The 20785-nt window shown below is 42.5% G+C and overlaps 1 protein-coding gene across 1 annotated transcript in view; it reads left to right on the top strand.

The window, feature by feature from the left end:
* Nucleotides 1-20785, top strand: part of LOC125465267 (hemicentin-1-like) — a 434244-nt gene that overhangs the window by 382594 nt on the left and 30865 nt on the right. The window contains exons 82-89 of the mRNA XM_048558547.2: nt 4513-4703; nt 7631-7844; nt 11347-11481; nt 11885-12075; nt 12652-12733; nt 13960-14229; nt 15392-15562; nt 16870-17040. Of these exons, the coding sequence (XP_048414504.2) occupies nt 4513-4703; nt 7631-7844; nt 11347-11481; nt 11885-12075; nt 12652-12733; nt 13960-14229; nt 15392-15562; nt 16870-17040 (1425 nt within the window). The remainder of the gene's footprint in view (nt 1-4512; nt 4704-7630; nt 7845-11346; nt 11482-11884; nt 12076-12651; nt 12734-13959; nt 14230-15391; nt 15563-16869; nt 17041-20785) is intronic.

Raw genomic sequence — 20785 nt, forward strand, 5'->3', positions numbered from 1 at the left:
CGCATTACAGGATTTAAGCATGGACAAAAGAGCTGAATTCCAGAAGTAAGGTGAGAGTGACAGTTCCTGACATCAAGGCTACATTCTATAGTGTGTCATCAAGGAAACCTATCAAAACTGCCATCAATGGGCACCAGGGAGCAAACTCTCTGTTGTTTGGAGTCATACCTGGAGATCAGTCATCTCAGCTCTAGGATAATTTTGCAGGAATTGACCTTCCTTCTGTCATAAGGTCAGAAGTGAGGAATTTCATTGTGCAGTCATCAATGTCCAGCACTGTTTGTGACTCCTCAGATACTGTAGTAGTCCACGTTCAAATGCAACAAGATCTGACAAGTGAGTGACATTCGTGCTACACAAACACCAGGCAAGGACCATCACTAATAAGAGAAAATCTAACCACATCCATCGACGTTCAATGGTGTTACCATTGCAGAATCCCCTAATATCAACGTCTTCAGAGTTACCATTGAGCATAAACTCAGCTGGACACTCCACATAAATACAGTGTCTAAAAGAGCAGATCAGATGCTCAGAAATACTGCTGCAAATAACTCACCTCCTAACTCCTCAAAGCCTGTCCATCATCTACAAGATATGAGTCGGTGGTACTGAAGTTTGGCTACTGTTTGTGAGCTGTCTACAGTTGATCTTAGTCTTATGTATCTTACAATAGTTATTTGTATGGTACAATCTGCTTGTACTGCATGCAAAACAAAACTTTTCACGTACCTAGGTACATGCAACAATAATAAATCAAGTCAAATCAAAAGCCAGGAGTGTGATGAAATATTCCCCACTTGCCTGAAGAGGTGGAGCTCCAACAACACTTGAGGCTTGACACCATCCAGGACAAAGCAGCCCGCTTAATTGAAACAACATCCACAAGCATCCACTCACTCCAACGTCGACACTCAGTAGCAGCAATGTGTACTATCTACAGGATGCACTGCAGAAATTCACCAAAGTTCCTTGGACCGCACCTTTCAAACTCACAACCACTTCCATATACAAGGACAGGGGCAGCAGATACATCCACCACCTGCAAGTTCCTCTCCCAGTTCCATCCTGACTTAAAAATATATAGCCATCTCTTCATTGTTGCTGGGTCAACTTCCCTCCCTAACCTTTCCAATTCTCCTGGTATTGTGGGTCTACTTACAGCCTGTGGACTACAGCAGTTCAAGAAGGCAGCTCACCACCACCTTCTCAAGGTTAAATAGGAGTGAGCAATAAATGCTGGCCAGCTGGTGATGCTGGGACCCAATAAATGAATTTTTAAAAATCTGTTTGGTAGACGTTTCAGAACAGAACAAAAGAAATAACTTGCATTTATATAGCTCCTTTCATAACATTATCAATTCCTCAAGTACATCACAACCAATCAACAGTGTAGGGCAGTTATGTTATAGAAAACACTGCCACCAATTTGCATGCATCAAGATTCTGCAAAACATGATTTCCCAATGTCCCAAAGTTTGTTATGGTGTCGGTTGCGAGCAATGTTCACTTTAAGCTGTGTGCTGCACAGCTACTTGGAGGGTCCATGCACAGTAATTGGTGTGTGGATGCATTCATTTCTGGTTCCAGAAGCCGCTGTTGCCCACAGACTTCAGAAGTCCACATAGTGGCAGGAAATATTCGAGGAAACATGGGTTGCAGACTGAATAATAACCAGGGAGAATTTCCCTGACCACCTTCACATTGTGTCTGTGGGGTCTTTAGTACTTCGGAGAGCAATGGCCTCCAGTTTAATGTCTTTTCCAGATGTGGACCTCCACTAATGTTTCAGTCCCTCAGTTCTGCATTGGAATGTCAGTCTAAATTACATGCTTAGGTCTCCAGAGTGGGACTTGAACTTACACCCTTTTTAACTCCCAGCAAGAGTGTTATTACGTGGAACATAGAACAATACAGCATAGGAACAGGCCCTTCAGCCCACCATGTCTGTGCCGACCATGGTGCCCTGAATTCTCTATCTCTTCTTCTGTCTCTCTAAATGCCTTTTAAATGTTGTTATTATATCTGCTTCTACCACCTCCCTTGGCAAATTTAACTTACTCCCTCTGTGACACAATATTTTGGACCATCCTACCATGAGTGGCCTTATCAAATGCTTTCATAAAGTCTATGTAGACAACATCCACTGCCCTCCCCTCATCAATCATCTTTGTCACTTCCTAAAAAAGCTGTCATATTTTTGAGACAAGACTTCTCCATACAAAGCTATGCTGACTGTCCCTAATAAGTCCAAATGCAAGTAAATCCTGTCTTTAAGAATCTTCTCCAATAGTTTCCCAACCACTGAAGTAAGGCTCACTGCCCTATAATTAACTGGATTATCCTTGTTGTCCTTCTTAAACAAAGGAACAACATTTGCTATTCTTCAGTCTCAAAAGGGACTTGAACCTGGGATTTCTGGCTTGGAAATAAAGACAATACCACTGCACAAGAGCCCAGAATGTTGCTCTTCTATTCCACAGTAGCAATTATTGCTGACTAAACTTAACGCGAAGCTACCCACTGAGTCATGGTTGATACCACCTGAAATGTTGGTCATAATTTTCAAGGCTAAGGAGCACGGTCACAGTGGAGATGGAGCAGTGAGATTTTGCTAGATTATCTGGTACACATTCATTACTAATTAAGTTCTGTGTCAGACAGTGCCCTGCGGAGAACAAGAGATATAAGCAGCTATAGATCATACGGATCATTGAGCCTGCTTGCTATTCAGTGAAAAATGGCTGACTTGAACTTCAACTTCACTTTCCCACGTACTCACTATATTCCTGCTTCCCTAAGCAAACAAAAAGCTGTCTCCCAGATTTGCATGTAGTTAAGGGTGGACCATCCATGACCTTCTAGGTTAGAGACTTGCAATGTCCAACCTTTTTTGTGAAGAATTTTGCCCTCATTGCAGTTCTAAATGATTGGCCTCTTATCCTGAGACCATACTTTAGATTCCTAGACCAGCAGAGACAACCTCTCAATGTCTACCCTTTCGGAATTCTCTACATTTCAATTAGATCATCGCTCAGTATTTTAAGTCCAGAGAATTAAGGCCCAATTTACACAGCCTTTCAATATATAACAACCCCTGCATTTTAAGGACTAATCTAGTGAACTTTTTCTGTATTGCTTCATATGCAAGTATTTCCTTCCTTAAATTTGAGGCCAAAATTGCTGGCAGTGTTTTAGGTGTTCATCTGTCACAGAGACTTACAGGCCTGCTGTTATTATAGTATTTTCTTTTCCAGTTCATTCCATTACTTTCTTCTGTGATGCACTGACTTCTCCCAGGGTTAATCTGTGTCATTGCACTGAGGATCAATTCATATTTCCTTTTTCCTCCTGCTGGAAAACTGCCAGGTCTTCACTTGGACCGTCTGAAATAGTGGTTAGGTAACAAGCTATATTTCTAGCCCGTAGCCCTGTTGGTATTTCAGTTCCATTCTGAGGAAATGCACCAGGCAGCACGGTGGCTTAGTCATTAGCACTGCTGCCTCACAGCACCAGGGACCCATGTACAATTCTAGCCTCGGATGAGTGTCTGTGTGGCGTTTGCACATTCTCCCTGTGTCTCTGTGGGTTTCCTCCGGGTGCTCCAGTTTCATTCCAGTCTAAAGGTTAGGTGGATTAGCCACGGTAAATGCAAGGTTACAGGTATAGGGTAAGGGATGGGTCTGGGAAAGATGCTCTTCAGGTGCAGACTTGATGTGTTGAATGGACTGCTTCCACACTGTAGGGATTCTATACATTGTCAGAGGAGGCCCTGGTAGTCTGTCCAACTGGATGAAAGTCATCCTTTCATATTATATTAATAAGAGCTGAGAATTCTGTTCATCGTCTTGCAAACATGCCTTCTTCAGCTAATGCTACAAGAGCAAACACCTGGATTTCATTCTATGAGATTTTGCTTAGTACAAAGTGAATGGCACATTTCACTTCATAACACCAGTGTTCATGCTTCAAAAATTGTCAATGGAATATACACTTTGGGTTTTCCTAAGAATATAAAATTGCATTATAAATGAACAAAATTTCTTTCTGTCCACTGCATGACACTTTCAAAGAGAGCCCACATGTACGATGGCAAAGAGTCAGTAAGTGGACAGAAATTTGCCTTTTGGTGTTTAATTTGGGAAAATATAAGGTTGTCCAATAGCCAAAAGAAGATAGAAAAGTAAAATATTACTTTAAATGAAGAGAGAATGCAGAATGCCATAGTATGGAGGGGTCTAGGACCTTGTGCTTACATTACCACGCGAGTCCTTCGAATTCTTTTCCAAAGAGACCAGTGAAGACTGAGTCATTGAATAGATTCAGGGCTTAAGTCAAGTTTTTGATTGACAACGAAATTAAGAAAAAGGCAAGAAAGTGCTTTTAAACACGGTTCAACCATAACTTATTGACTCTGGAGGAAGTTTAATGGCCTACTCCTGTTTCTATTTCTAACATTCTTGTGTGTCTCCCACAATGGATTCTGTTTCACAATGTTTCCTTTTCATGCAGTTCCACCGTCAATCATAATTGGCCAGTCGGAGTTGTCAGTGTTGGAGGATTCGCAGGCTGTCTTGCCCTGTGTAACTCAGGGATCACCGGTACCGGTGGTGTACTGGGAGAAGGATGGTGTTGCAGTGCTAGATGTTCCAGGAAAGTTCACAGCCTTGCAGTCCGGGGAACTGATTGTGGAAAAAACAACGGTAAAAAACTATTCATGGTAACCACTCCAAGAAAAGCGTGTCAAACTCATAGTCACATTAGATGTTTCTTTTTCTTGTCTGCTGTCCTCTCTTGGGGTTTCTGGCTATTTCAGGGATATAGTTCCATGGACTTAGGCAATCATCCAGCATTCTACAGGAGCAGTGAATTTACTTGCCCTTCCTGAGAGACTTGCTGGCCCACCTTTATTCCACAGTCACTCATCTGAGATCAGCTAATAAACTGAGGGTCAAACTTTCTCCCTTCCGGGGCCATCTTTTAACTATAGCTCACTGGCAATACTGTTGCCTCAGAGTTGAAATCTGTGTTCCAATCTCACTCCAGAAACCTGGCACAAAAAACAGGTTGACAATTCAGGGTTACTGAAGGAGTGCCATGCTTGCAGAGATGCTATGTTTGGATGAGATGTTGAGTTGAAATCATCTCTCCCTTCTCAGGTACAAGTGAAAGATCAGAGCTGTTATCCCCCATGACCTGGTGGATACTTATCAGCAAAGTAACATCACTAAAAACAGATGATCTGCTCAGTTTTGTATTACTGTTTGTGGGAGAATGCTATGTGTGTAAGCCTACATTGCAACAGTAACTACATTTCAGTAAAGAAGGTTGGGACAACTGAGTTCATTGATCGAATGAGCAGCACTCCAGCTGTCAAAATTATTAGCTGTTCTACCAGAGAACTCTTTTTCACTTCCTGGTTAAGAGTTATTTTTCTTTTCTGTCCCACTTAATCTGCCTCCTTATACCAAAGTCTCAAAGGTGGGAAAATGCAGCCAACATGCCTGCTGCCCTAAATTTCGTCCCTTCCTTGAAAAGAAGACACCATCTTCTTGCCAAGGACGGTAATAGGTGCCATCCTGTGGGTGAGTTTGCCAGCTCTGTGCCAATCCTATCATGTTTAGAGTTGAAATGTCAGGTAGCTAGGAATTGTTTCTTTCAGTTCAGCCATTGATTGTACTGAGACCAATGTACTAGCTTAAAACAAGCATATTTCACACGATTTGGTAGTAGCAATGGACCTCATATTGTGTTACTGCAAGTCAGTTGCCTTGTAGTTTAATATGAATAGGAACATTATATCATTCACTTGTACTTAGGAAGAAGTGGCAAACAAGAAAGTGTTTCCTGTGCTTAAGAAGTTTCTCTGCAGATTAGAAATCTTGGGTTTTTGTTTTGAGGGTGTTTGCTGCCACTGCAATAGCAGAGGCACACCACTCATGCAACCACAGACCCTGTGGTGTCACTGCCAGTGATGCTGCAGGTAGTTGCCTGCTTCAAAGAATAATGTTTTGAATGCCTGTAGTTTGCTGCCAGACTCCCAACCCCTGCCTCACTTGTTATGCAGCTCGCCACTCTGCTTATCTACCACTTGCTGCCTTTCTTGCTGCACCTCTCTTTGCCCTGCTTCCAACCCTTGAACCTTCGCTGTCTCACTTGCTGCCCCACTCCCTGAACAAATCATTGAGCCAGGCAACATTACAGACAATGAATGAAACTGAGAGCGGCATGGAGTTGGGAGGCAACATCAATGAATACACAATGATCATATCAATGATGCCAATTTTCTATTCGACTGAGTTGGCAGAAGGAAATGTTACTTAAATTTGATACAGAAACATACATGTGTGATATCTGAATGGACATGTTTCAAACATTTTATACTCTTGGTTTATGTTGATGGGGTGAATACCCAAGAGAGGCAGGTTAATACTGAGAAGTAGAATACCTCTAGCTTTGTTTGTGATTTATAGGCACTTGCTTCTGAAATGCTCTTCAGTCTTGGTGAAGGTTAAGGTACAGCTTACAGTGATGGTGCATTGTCCACTACTTTCAACACAAAAAGCATTTCCTTCTGGTGATATACATTTGTAACATCAATAGTTTCAGTGCCAAGCCTCACCACCCCATGGATAGTGGAGAAGTAAAACTTCCTACACCCAACAATTTGCTTTAATCACAGTGCAGAGTGCATCTATTCAAATAGAGGAAATTTCTATTTCTGGTGTTCACCAGCCAACTTACTCAGTATTGTGGTGTTAATCGCTCAAAACTAGATCTGTTGGCCAGACCAGGTTGTTCATATGCCTAACACCGGATTTATAGAATCATTGAGTCCTACAGCTTGGAAACAGACCCTTCTAGTCCAACGGTTCCATGACGACAAAGTTTCCCAAGCTAAACTACTCCCACTTGCCTGCATTTAGCCCTCTAAACATTTCCTATTCGTGTACCTATCCAAATGATTAAAGGGCATTTACTAGGATTGCCTTCATTGCTTAGATCTTGAGTATACAAATTGGGACATCCTGTTGAAGCTGTAAAGGACATGGTGAGACCACTTTTGGAGTACTGTGTACAGTCTGGTCACCCTGCTATAAAAAAGTTGTTATCAAATTGGAGGGCATTACCGTTAATTTTTACAGCAAACACTCTACTCTGAACCCAGTCATGACAGAAGACTCATACGAGCACAGCACAAAGCAGTCAAGTATCCCTGCTGATGAATGAGAGACCACAGTTTGTACCAAGCAAAATCAAGAAGGTTTATGCAGAAAAGCAAGAAACTCATCAAGACACTTAATTTGGAGCATGCAGAGGCAAAATCAAGGTATCAGAGAGAATGTACAATTCTACAGACAACCTATCCAACTAGCCCTTCCTGCCCCACTTGCCCCACTCATAGCAGAGTTTGCACATGATGCATTGGTCTTAGCAAGCATTTCAGAATCCATGGAACTGGAGTAGAAGTAAGTTATCTTCAATCTCAAGGGTTTGCTGAAGAACAGAAAAAGAAGAATTTCTTTTTCCTACATTAACCTTTTTAGTGCTTGTCAGTTCAGCATTGGGCAGTACTGTGCTGACATCAATTCAGCTGAGAATGATTAATCTCCTATCTTTATTCCCACAGCCAGAGGATGGCGGTGTCTACACCTGCACAGCAGTGAGTGCAGCTGGCAAGGCCAGCCAAGATATCCGCCTGTTCGTAAGTGTTCAACCAGCATTCACAGAACTCCCTGCAGATGTGTCTCTCCACAAAGGGGAAAAGCTTTTGCTGACATGTGCTGCAAAGGGCCTTCCAATTCCATTCATCAGCTGGAGCTTCAATAACAAACCTATGGCAGGTATGTAAATGAACAAAGATGTCATCCTATGTCATTTCCTGGAATTTGTATTTTGCACAAGAACCAGCATCATAGAAGCTTACAAATTATTTGCGCCCTGTCATGTTACCAGTTTAGTCTGATACTTTACGCAAGGCACTGACTGGTTACTGTACTTCTCATTCAAATAACTATTCTTCACAAAAGCCAGTACAAAGTGCAATAAGCTATTTTATCACAGGTGTCCAAGTCCTCTCCTCACCTCTAGGTAATGTTTCCCAGTAGCAGTTTCTGAAAAACTAGCAATAAGCAGAATCCTGCCCAATTTCTCTACACTTGCCCAATGACTGACAAGACTCAATACATCCCCAATCTTCCAAACAGTTAACCAGCTGCTGAGAATCAATAACTGAACACAAACTTGGAATCCAGTGTGTAACATCTTTTAATCATTTGTTTGAAACATTAGCAAAATGGTGATCACATCATTGCATGATTTGAATGTGTCATCTTGGAAATGGTGGACAACTTGCCTGGATTTCCCCAAAATATGTAAAAAGAGGTCAAGCAAAGTCTTGATTTCAAAATTCTCATCCTTGTTTTCAAATGTCTCCAAAACCTTGATTGTCCCACTCTTTTTAATCTCCATCAGCCCTACAACCCTTCAAGATCACAGTGCTGATCTGATTCCTGCCTCTGGTGCAGCCTTATTTTAGCTATTCTACCATTGGAGGGCATGCCTTCAGTTACCATGGCACTCAGTTCTGGAATTTCCTTCCTACATGTCGGCACAACATTGTGGGCTGAAGGGCCTGTTCTGTGCTGTACTGTTCTATGTTCTATGTTCTATTCCTCCTCTCTCTTTTAAATTGCTCCTTAAAACCTACCTCTTTGAACAAGTTGTGTTCATTTGCCCCAATATATCTTCCTGTGGCTGAGGTATCAACTTTTGTTTTATAATGCACCTGTGAACCATCTCACGATATTTGACATATTAAACGTGCTATATAAGTGTCATTGATGACTCCCCAAGGGCTGAAATGTGCCTGGGAAACTATTCCATTATAAATGCCATTAAATGAGGAAAATTGGGTTGGGGTGGTGTGGGGTGGGGGGAAATAAATTGCCCATCCATATACACACGTTTACAGACAGGTATTTCTGGGTATCACTAGATGCTTGAGTGTGATTAATCCCAATACTGGCTGAGAGAGCTCTTAGATGCTGTCTTTTTGTCAATAGCAATGTCATGACATATTGAATGGAACGGTTTTGCTTTGTACTTTCATGATCTCTTTTGTCTTTATCGCATTGCTGAATCATACACAACTGCCATTATTTGCTGTAGGTGGAAGTATGAATGGAGCAACATAAATCCAAAATAAATGCATTCTAAGACTCCAACGAGGTCTCATTATTGAAAAGTGGAACTTGTCTCTCTTTTTCTATTAAAGCTCTGGTATTTATTTGAGACATGCCCTTTAGAATTGTTGGGTTAAAGATCTGGTTTAAGTCAATGGCATTTCTCTGTTCAGATTATATTAAACAGGTTCATTGTATGCCATATATTATGGCATACAGGAGAATTATGTTTTCATACAGACCTGGGCATTCATCCTGCTGTGATAACAATTAAAGGTGACAGACAAATGCATGCCAGATCCACCAACACAACTAGTCAGGTTTTGTTGTAGTTTCTGTGGCAGTTTGCTGACACAAGCTTTGAAGTGCAGCATTGGGACAAAAGGAGGAAGTTCAGCCTTTCGGTCCTGCTTCACTATTCAATCAAATTGCTGATCTGTGTGTCATCTCATTTCCTTAACTTTTATCCCTATTCCCTGAAAGACTTACTTAATAAAACTCATCAATCTGAGTGAAAGCTTTAATTGTCCCACCATCCATTACGTCTTCTACCCTAAGTATATGGAAATGGAGACAGTGAGTGATTTCAGAAGGAAGTTGGAAAAGTGCTTGAGAGAAATAAACTTGCAGGACTATTAGCGTGAGGAAATGGGACTGATTGAATTCATGTCAGGTTTCTGTACTATAATCCAATGAGCTGAATTATCTCTTGCATTATTATGACTCTATAAAATACGTTCTGATATCCCTCGTTTTGATATCTTAAAAGATCACTGCTTCCACCTCAAATGCTCATAAGTAACAACACAAGATGCATTGGGGAACTCATGAAAATTTCTTCAACATCACCTTCCAAAGTTGCAACTTCTATCACCTAGAAGAACAGATCATTGGGTACACCGCCATTTGCAAATTCCCCTCTAAGCCACATACATTCTTGATGTGGAACTATATTCCTGTTCTGTCGTTGTCACAGAATCAAATCCTAGAACTCCTTCCTAACAACAGTGTGGGTGTACCAACACCACACTGCAACAGAATCAAGAAAACGGGTCATCGTCACCTACTTGAGGACAATTAAGGATAGACAACAATTGCTGGCCTTAACCAGTGATACTCATATTCAGCAATGGCAATTGTTATAGCAATACTAAGCAACATGTATGAGAAACAATATCAGGAGTAAGCCATACTCAAACCCGCTCTATCTTTCAATAAGGTCATAGCTGATCATCTATTTCAGTTGTATTTTGGCACCATATCACCATACCCAACCCCATTCCCTTTGTATTCAATAGAATTAACTTTCCCAAACAGAATGACTTTAGTTTTAAGTTTGTGTTCGTTCACGGTTTTGCTGGCACGGTGGCTCAGTGGGTAACACTGTTGCCTCACGGTGCTAGGGACTCAGGTTCAATTCCACCCTCAGGCAACTGTCTGTGTGGAGTTTGTACATTCTCCCCATGTCTGTGTGGTTTCCTCTGGATGCTCTGGTTTCGCCCCACAGTCCAAAGATGTGCAGCTCAGATAGATTGGCCATGCTAAATTGCCCATAGTGTTCAGGGATGTGTAGACAGGATGGGTCTGGATAGAATGCTTTGAAGTTCAGTGTGGACTTGTTGGGCCAAAGGGATTCCATTCTATTCGTGCTTGATTTGGTTTCCCTGTATCTACCCTATCACCTTCACCCCTTAATCCTTTATTAGCCAAGGAAACAAAGGCAAGTTTGTACAACCTGTTTTAAAATCCTGAACCCTAAGATTATTCTGAATCTGCACCATATTTGCTCAAAAGCCGATATACCCTTTCTGAGGTTTGGCTGCAGAACTGAATGCAGTGCTGCAAATGGGTCAACAAGACATTCTATTATCCTTAAACTTCTTGCTGGTTCATGCAAAGGTTTTTTAGCACTGATTTTTGTTTCTGACAAGCTGAGATTCCGAATATCAGTTGTGAATTTGTGTTGATGTGGGGACAGACAACAGAGTTTGGAAAGAATGAGGCAATTCATAAAGGGTGAGTAGATTCATATGTCAAAACTTTCTGAGTGAAATTAGGTAAATGGTCTTGTTTTTTTCTATGTTGGACAAAGTGGTACCATTTACCTAGCTGCTGTATCAATCAGCTTTTTTACCCGCGTTTACTCTGTTTTGTTATTCAGTGAAAGATTCTGGGAAAGGTGGTCGGAGTGAGCTGATTATTGAAAAGGTAACCAAAGAACATTCCGGTACTTATGTGTGCACAGCAGAAAGTGATGTAGGAATGATCAAGGCAATTGGATTTGTCTATGTGAAAGGTAGGACCTCCATTGGCTGACTATTGAACATTTCCTAGTGACATTTTGGGAACAGTAATAACTTTCTACCAATCGTGGAACAAAAGCAACTTCTTTAAACTGCTTTAAACAAATGTTGGTTTTCTAATTATAGGAATAAAGATAATTTTTCTTGATAAATTATACAGAGTGATCATCTATTTACATGTGGGGGAAAAATCTCTGTTTTAAATAAAATTCTGTGGAAACATATCAAGCCTGGGGATTTCAATGTACTCCAGGAGTACCAATGGAGTGTCAATGCTCATGCCCCTATTGATAAAGACCATGTCGAATTTGCCAAATTTTGCAGGAATCAGGACAGCAAAAGAAGATTTTTTTAGATGGCCTCTGTGTAGTTGCTGATAATCTGTTCCATTTTCAGAAGCACCAGTTCTCCAAGGAGAGGTCGCTGCTTACCTGATGGAGCCCCTCGGAGGGAATGTTGTTTTGAACTGTGATGCCCATGGAGATCCAGCACCATCAATAAACTGGAATAAAAATGGCAGACCACTCATTGTTAATAATCGCATTCGACAAATGAATAATGGTTCCTTGGCCATCTATGGGACGGTGGTGAGTTGCACTTCACCATTGAGCAGCTAACCATGATGTAGACTGTATTAGAGCAAGCTTTAACATTTCTATCTAGCTCATTCTTCTTAAATCTTGTTTTCATCCTTATTTTCTCCTGTTGACTTGTCTTTATGTGTTTTTGTTGTCCACTTGACTCTGTCTCCTGTCTCTGTCTGTCTTCTCTTCCCTTCCCTTCCCATCCCTCTTTTTATCTCACCTCTTCATCTCATTTTCTCTGTCTTCTCAGTTGTCTGTCTTCTTTCTGTCTCTCCATTGTGTGCCTTTCTCTTTCCCTAACTCTCTATGGCTTCAAGCTTCTTGTTTCCTCACAGTATTATAGGTCCATAGTTTATCCATCAGCCATAGCTGCTACATAAATTTCTGGATTGTCAAGAGACTGGGATGGCTGCTCCCTCACAGGTGCAGCATGTGTCATCTACAGCCCTCAAGACACAGATGATAGAAAATTTCCTTTCCTGTTCCACAAAGATCAGACCAGTCTTACCACCTTTAACTTTAATGATCAAGATTGGTTACCATTTTGTTTTGCTAAAGCGTGTCCCACATTTCTGATAGAATGAAGATGCCGGAGATTACAAGTGTGTTGCTGAAAATGAAGTTGGAGTAGTGGAACGAAAAGTCACTCTAATGCTACAGAGTAAGTACAATTGAGGTGGTGCTGGATACACCAGGCTGAAGTGCTGATCCATTATTGCCATCTTTGCATCAGTAATTCTTGGGTTATTTAACTGCTAATATTGATCACATCAGTTTATTGAACATTATACAGAAAGAAAGAGTTGCATTTCTCTAGAGTATTGCATAAACTCGAAAAATTCCAAGATGTTTTATAACCAATTAAATACATCCTCATCTGAGCAGGGCCTGTCCATAGAGGGTGGCTTCTTTAATATGTTTAGGGTGAAAGCTAGAGAATTGTAGCATTGTGTGGTTATCCAGCAGCTTGCAGTTGAATGAGGTACTGATGGAGATGTTGTGTCTAAGAATGAGGGTGATTCTGAAGAGTAGTCCATGGTAATTGATGGTAGGGTGAAGCATTTTGATATTATTATGTAGTTGTTTAAATGAGGAGGAATGCGACAGACACCTGAAGGTTTAGAAAGATGCCTGGGTAAGAATGGGATACGATGGCCAACTCATAAATCGCTGGTTCCGACATGCCATGGTGAAAAACCGCAACAAAGGGAGTGGGGGTGTTGTTGGGTATCTTTTCGACAACCCAATGGTCTCAATGTGGACTTTACAAGCTTCAAAATCACTCCGTCTTGACCTCATCCCCAGACCAGCACCCCCTTGTCCTCGCCTCCTTGACCTCTCCATCTTCTCGCCCACCTTTCCGTTCCTCCCACATCACTGACCAACCCCACTCCCACTTCCTGCCTACACTCACCTCTACTAGCTTCATCCCTGTCTCCTTGACCAGCCCATCTTCCCTCCCACCTACCCACCCCTCCCTCCTCACTGACTGACCCCCATCCCAACTCCCTACCTACCCTCAGTTTTACTAGCTTCATCCCTGCCTCCTTGACCAGTCCGTTTTCGCCCCACCTATCTGGTCCACTATCCACCTTCTATCATCGCCTCCCCATCTCTGTATTCATTTCAGAGCCCACTTCCCCTCCCCCATTTCTAAAGAAGTGTCCTGAAACATCAGCTTTCCTGCTCTTCTGATGCTGCCTGGCCCGCTGTGTTCATCCAGCTCTACACCTTGTTATCTCAGACTCCAGCATCAGCAGTTCCTACTATCTCTGTCATCTGATATGTCTGGTTCATTGTATGCCTCAATTTATATTGAGGTTCTGTTAAACAGTTCCACTGATTTTCAACCCAACTTGAATAACAAATTTGTTTTCCTCTCTGCAGGTGCACCTGTGTTCACTGTGGAACCTTTGGATACAGTTGTCAGTGTAGGGGACAGGGTTTTATTGCATTGCCAGGCAGCAGGTGAGCCCACACCCACGGTAGAGTGGACCAGAAATGGACACCCAATCAGAGAGAATGGGCGCCTGGTTTTGTTACAGAATTCCACTCTGCAAATCCTCTCTGCTGTGAAGAAAGATACAGGAGAATACAAATGTGTAGCTCAGAATCTCATGGGATCTTCCTTTGTAGGAATAACTCTAACTGTGCAAGGTAGGTAAAGTCAATGCCTTTAAGGTTATTTTTATCTTGAGGGACTGTTGTACAGGGTACAAGACTTGGAAACTAACCATTTTTCAGCCAATCACAATGACTTGCACTGACTTTAAAAAGGAAAATTTAAATGGTCCATCATTAAATCATTGGGCCAAATAACCTTCTTCTGTTCTATAAATTGTAAAGATTTGGTATGGATTGAAAGATAACTACAGATCAAGATGTTTGAGTATGTTGTGGATTGATCCCTGTGCTGTTCAGGAAGAAGAATGGCAGTAGGTTTAGATAAATCTTGAAGGCATTGTTTCATAACTCAGCCAAAGGGTTGCACCTGTGACTGTGCAGTATTCACTTAGCACTGCAATAATAAGTAAACCCAAATCATGTGCTGAAGACTTTCATTAAGGTTTAGAACTCACCAACTTCTACAATGGAGGCAAAAGACAGACTGACTATTTGGAGTTGAGAAGAAAGTAACTTTAAAGGCCATGATTTTTCCAATTGAATGTGAGAACAGATAATATTCATTCATCATTTTTATAAATGCAAAACCACAAAATATCTACATTATGCAAAGGAGTAAATTCTCAAAATATTAAAAGTTGAAACACAAATTGACAAGCCAATAACAATACAAGAAATGAGTTGGGATTCACTTTCAGAGGAATATTATTGAAAAGCAGAGAATATATGCTACATTTGCGACAAACCTTTTTCATCCATACCGGGACATGTCTGGCCTTTGTATTACAAAAGGAGGCACTAGAGATGGTGAAAAATATGACAGTCAAGAAAGACTGTGCAAGCTAGGGTTCTACCCCTTAGAAAGGCAAGTGCAGAAGAGTGGCCTTTTAGAGGTCTTTATATCAGTGGTTTCATAAAGATAGTTCCACTTTGTTGGGGATTCAAAGATGAGAACCCACATGTACGGCATCCATAAACCAGGAGCTTAGCGTCAAGGCTGTGTCAGATTTTGGATTTAGCTGGATTTTGAATCAGGCACTTTGAGTCATGGGCAGTCTGGGTCAGGTAAACCAAAGAAAAGTTCAAATGAAAAGAACAGGCCCAGGTTTTCCTTTGCTATCCAACACATGAACACAAGTGTGATCTGGTCCCATTAAGAAGCTTCCTTTGATTGTAACCTGTATACTTTTCGCAGTGCATGGTGGATTTTCAGAATGGCTGGACTGGGGCCCCTGCAGTGCTAGCTGTGGCCAAGGAATCGAAGAGAGAATCCGTTTGTGCAACAATCCTTTACCAGCCAATGGAGGAAGATCATGTCGTGGCTGGGATGTAGAATCAAGGCAATGCAATGCAAAGCCTTGTCCAGGTAAGTATGTAAAACCTTCTCATTATTTCTTCATAACCCATTTCCCAAGTTGATAAGGAAAGAAAAACTTGCACCTGTACACTGCATGTCACTTTACGACTAATGGTGTACTTTTAGAAAATAGGAACAGGAATAGGATATTTGATACTTTGATCCTGCCTGACCATTCAGTATGACCTTGACCAATCATCCTACTCAATCCCTGGTTTCCACTTTCTCTCCAACGGCTTTGATCCAGCCCTTAGAACTATTCCCATTTCATTCTAGAAAAGATTCACTGTTTTGGCCTCAGCTGCTTTCTGTGGCAGAGAATTCCACAGGCTCACCACTCTCTGGGTAAAGAAATGTCTCCTCGTCTCAGTCCTAACAGTGATAAATGCCAAAATAGTGGGAGCGCTGGGAGGGAGTTAGGGACCTAGTGTTGGTGAGATTATGGGACAGGGCAGAGGCTTATCCAGAGAGGTGGGATTTTGTCCAGAGTTGGAGAGTATTACTGGGGGAGAAGTCAGTGTCCAGAACACGTAGAAGGTGGATGAAGTGTGTTCTGTCTAATCATGTAGGCTGACCAGGGTGGAGAGTAGGATATGCTTCCACTGGGAGCAGGCATTTAGTGGGAATGGCAGATCCACAATGTGTGTACTGCACATGTATCAATTCAAGATCTGAAAACAATAAAAGGAAGCAATAAAATCAAAGATTTGGCAGTGCACAACTCAGGACTTGGAACAAGTGCTCCAAATAAGAGACAGTCCTGTAAAGTCCCTGGAGGTTGATCACTTGTCATCTGTATTTAAAATGGCAACAGAGTTGGTTGAGAAATTTCAGAAAACTGTTTCATCGCGTCAACAACTGGCCAAAGCCTATGCTTTCATCATTGTGGGTAACAGTTGCATTCAGGATTTCCAATCTAAATGTTTTCATAAGCAGTTTAAATGTTAAAATTGTGCATGAAAGCATGACCAATGCTCATGTGACACTAGCAAGTCATAGATGCATAAAATATTTAATATTAAATGAATTTATTTCATCGCTCTGTGACTATGCTACCTAATGCCCCTCCTTCATGCTTATACCTGATCAGTATTTGTCAGCAGTTATTCAATTCAGAGTCTCTTGCTCAGTTTTTCTCCCCTTTAGCCATTGCCAATTGTGGCCAACCTGAGTAAAATTTTATTAGTTCAGTCCAGGTCCAGCACTGAGTCTGGGACCATATCTAGTTTGATCAGCTCAGTATGCAACTAGCAAAGCTCCCAGCAAACCAAAGTGCTGCCAGTAGTTTCTAATCAAAAGTGTCTGTTCTTTCTTAGTTCATGGGCAGTGGTCCCACTGGAGTGCATGGGAGGGATGCTCCCAAAGCTGTGGACAGGGAAACCGGACCCGTAGGCGAAGCTGCAGTGACCCACCCACACAGCATGGAGGTCGGTCATGTGAGGGGAAGGCGACTGAGGTGAAAAAATGCATCTTTGTTCCATGTCCAGGTGGGAAAGATCAGACCAGTCCTTCTAGCTAATAAAAGTTGTGTTCAATCAATCTTTGAGAACCTTGCTCATCATGTTATCAGATTAAAACATGCAAACCTCATAGCCAGACGTATTCCAACTGGCTTCACATTGATGTTCCATTGTCGTATATTACAGTTACTGAGTATGTGACTCACTTTACCAATCTCCAAATTCTTGTGGGAATTCCTCTATCCTGGGTACACTGACTTTTGTACATTTTCAGCAGGTTTAATGTAAAAATATCACAGGAAAGGGGGGAGAAATTTGCTGGTTGGATCACCTTCCCCAATCTATTTAACAAGGTGCAGTTGAAATTCACTCAAGCACTTGCAATATTGTATTCAGTTCTCGTCACCTCATTATAGGAAGGATGTGGAAGCTTTAGAGAGGGTGCAGAGGAGGATTACCTGGAAGCTGCCTGGACTGGAGGGCAGGTCTTATGATAAAACGTTGAGGAAGCTAGGGCTTTTTTCATTGGAGCGAAGAACAATGAGAGGTGACTTGATAGAGGTGTACAAGATGATGAGAAGCATTAATAGAGTGGACAGTCAGAGACTTTTTTCCCAGGGCAGAAATAAGGTGTACAAGATGATGAGAGGCATAGATAGAGTGGATAATCAGAGACTTTTTCCCCAGGCAGAAATGACAATTACAAGGGGGCATAATTTTAAGGTGATTGGAGGAAGGTATAGGGGAGATGCCAGAGGTAGGTTCTTTGCACAGAGAGTGGTGGGCATGTGGCATGCGCTTCCGGCAGTGGTAGTGAAATCATATACTTTAGAGACTTCTAAGTGACTCTTGGATAGGCACATGAGGGACAGTAAAATGTAGGGTATGCAGGGTAGTTTGATCTTAGTAGGATAATAGGTTGGCACGACATCATGGACCAAAAGGCCTGTACCTTGCTGTACTGTTCTATGTCCTGTGTTCACAGCGGGTGCTGTTATCTCATGAATCAGGATAGATCACAACTAAAACTGTGGGTATGTTGGGTTTAAATTGAGGTAAAAATTGCCATAGTCTAACCAGACCAGAGAGAGAAATTGCAGTAATAGTTTAACCCGAGGGCTACCTTACCTGAGGCAAGATGAAAAAGTTGAAAAGGAGAGTCCTTCATGGCAACCTTTGCTGGTATGGGAATAGAGCCCACATCTTAGTGCCTGAATTACATAACAAAATTTTTAACTGTGACAAGTAGTGAACACTGATCCAGGTCAGACAAGCCAGCTGGCACATGCAAACACTTTCTTCTTCGTTCTTTTCTTCTTGGTGTCTCATGTCTCCTCACCATAAACTACTTAAGAGATTAGACTGCAACCAGAAAAATTCTACTCTTACTTAAGAGTTCTCCTACGTGACCAAACTGCACTGAAACCTTCCAGAGTTTCATACTTCATCACTCTTTTTAGGCTGGACTTGAGTGTCAACAGAATCTTTTTGTCCTGTATAGTCTTCCCTCAATGTAAAGTGCCCGATGCCTCAGTGTATTCTTTCTCAGACCCACAGAATAAAAGGCCAACCGTGACTTTATCGAACCTATAAATGTACCTTCTGCACTCGATGAACTAAGCTTTTATGACATTTCTTATCTCATCCCATTTTGTTCCCCACAATCGATTCTGTTGTTCCCTTGAACACGCTCCTCAGCCTTCAAGCTTACTCGCAGAGGCCTACTTGGCTCTATTATCTTGTTAGTATTTTCAATCAACCTGTTCAGACACATTATGATACACTTCTAGTGCAGGTGAGACTTGAACCTGGAATCCCTGGCCCAGAAGTTGACACAACTACTGAATCAAAAGAGCCTCTCCCTTTTCTTATAGAGAGCCATTTATGCCCAGAGTATTTCAAAAGGCCTGTTAATAAATTGTCAACAATGGCTACAGAGATAGTAGGAACTACTGATGCTGGAGAATCTGAGATAACACGATGTGAAGCTGGATGTACCCAGCAGGCCAAGCAGTATCAGAGGAGCAGGAACGTTTGAAGTTTCGGTTCGAGACCCGTCTTGAGATTGGGGGAGGGGAAGGGGATTCTGAAATAAATAGGGAGACGGGGAAGGCAGATAGAAGATGGATAAAGGAGAAGATAGGGTGAGAGGAGACAGACAGGTCAAAGAGGCGGGGTTAGAGCCAATGAAGGTGAATGTAGTTGGGGAGTTAGGGAGGGGATATGTCAGTTCAGGGAGGACGGACAGATCAAGGAGGCGGGATGAGCTTTGTGGGTAGGAGATGGGGATGGAGCTTGAGGTGGGAGGAATGGTTAGGGAGGCGGGGACTAGCTGGGCTGGTTTTGGGATGTGGTCGGAGAGGGGAGATTTTGAAGCTTGTGAAGTCCACATTGTTACCCTTGGGCTGCAGAATTCCCAAGCGAAATATGAGATGCTGTTCCTGCATCTTTTGGGTGGTGTCATTGTGGCACTGCAGGAGGCCCAGGATGGACATGTCATCCGAGGATTTGGGAGGAGGGAGTTGAAATGGTTCGTGACTGAGAGGTGTAGTTGTTCGTGGCAAACTGAGCGTAGGTGTTCTGCAAAGCGGTCCCCAAGACTCCATTTGGTTTCCCCAATGTAGAGAAGGCCACAAAGGGAACAGCGGATACAGTGTATCACATTAACAGATGTGCAGGTGAACATCTATTTGATGTGAAACGTCTTCTTAGGGCCTGGGATGGGGGTGAGGACGGAGGTATACAGGCAGATGTAGCACTTGCTTCCGTTGCAGGGAAAAGTGCTGGGTGTGGTGGGGCTGGATGGGAGTGTGGGGACATGGGAGTCATGGAGAGAGTGGTCCCTCTGGAAGGCACATAAGAGTGGGGAGGGAAAAATGTCTTTGGCAGTGGGATCAGATTGCAGACGGCGGAAATGTCGGAGGATGATGCATTGGATTTGAAGATTGGTGGGGTGGTACGTGAAGACGAGGTGGATTATGTTTTGGTTATTATTGCGGATAGGGGGTGTGAAGGATGAGTTGCAGGAAATGCAGGAGACATGGTGGAGGGCATTTTTGATCACTGTGGAGGGGAAGTTGCGGTTCTTGAAAAAAGAAGACATCTGGAATGTTCGGGAGTGGAATGCCTCATCTCGGGAGCAGATGTGGTGGAGGCGAAGGAATTGGGACTAGGGGATGGCCTTTTTACAGGAATGTGGGTGGGAGAAGGAATATTCTAGGTAGTTGTGGGAGTCGGTAGGCGTAAAATGGATATCGGTTTCCAGGTGGTTGCTAGACATGGAGACAGAGAGGTCCAGGAAGGAGAGAGAGGTGTCAGAGATGGTCCAGGTAAACTTAAGGTTGAGATGGTAGTTGTTAGTGAAGTGGATGAACTGTTCGAGCTCCTCATGGGAACACAAGGCAGCGCCGAAACAGCCATCAATGTAACTAAGAAGACTTTTCACATCAAACAGATGTTCACTTGCACATCTGTTAATGTGATGTACTGTATCCGCTGTTCCCGTTGTGGCCTCCTCTCCATTGGGGAAACCAAACGGAGGCTTGGGGACTGCGATGTGGAACACCTACGCTCAGTTCGCAACAAACAACTACACGTCCCAGTTGCAAATCATTTCAACTAACCACCCCCCACCCCCACCCACCGGGTGACTCCGATGACATGTCCATCCTGGGCCTCCTGCATTGCCACAATGACACCACTCAAAAGATGCAGGAACAGCATCTCATATTTCGCTTGGGAACTCTGCAGCCCAAGGGTATCAATGTGGACT

This window comes from Stegostoma tigrinum, chromosome 29, assembly GCF_030684315.1.
Source record: "Stegostoma tigrinum isolate sSteTig4 chromosome 29, sSteTig4.hap1, whole genome shotgun sequence".
In the NCBI taxonomy this organism is placed as follows: Eukaryota; Metazoa; Chordata; class Chondrichthyes; order Orectolobiformes; family Stegostomatidae; genus Stegostoma; species Stegostoma tigrinum.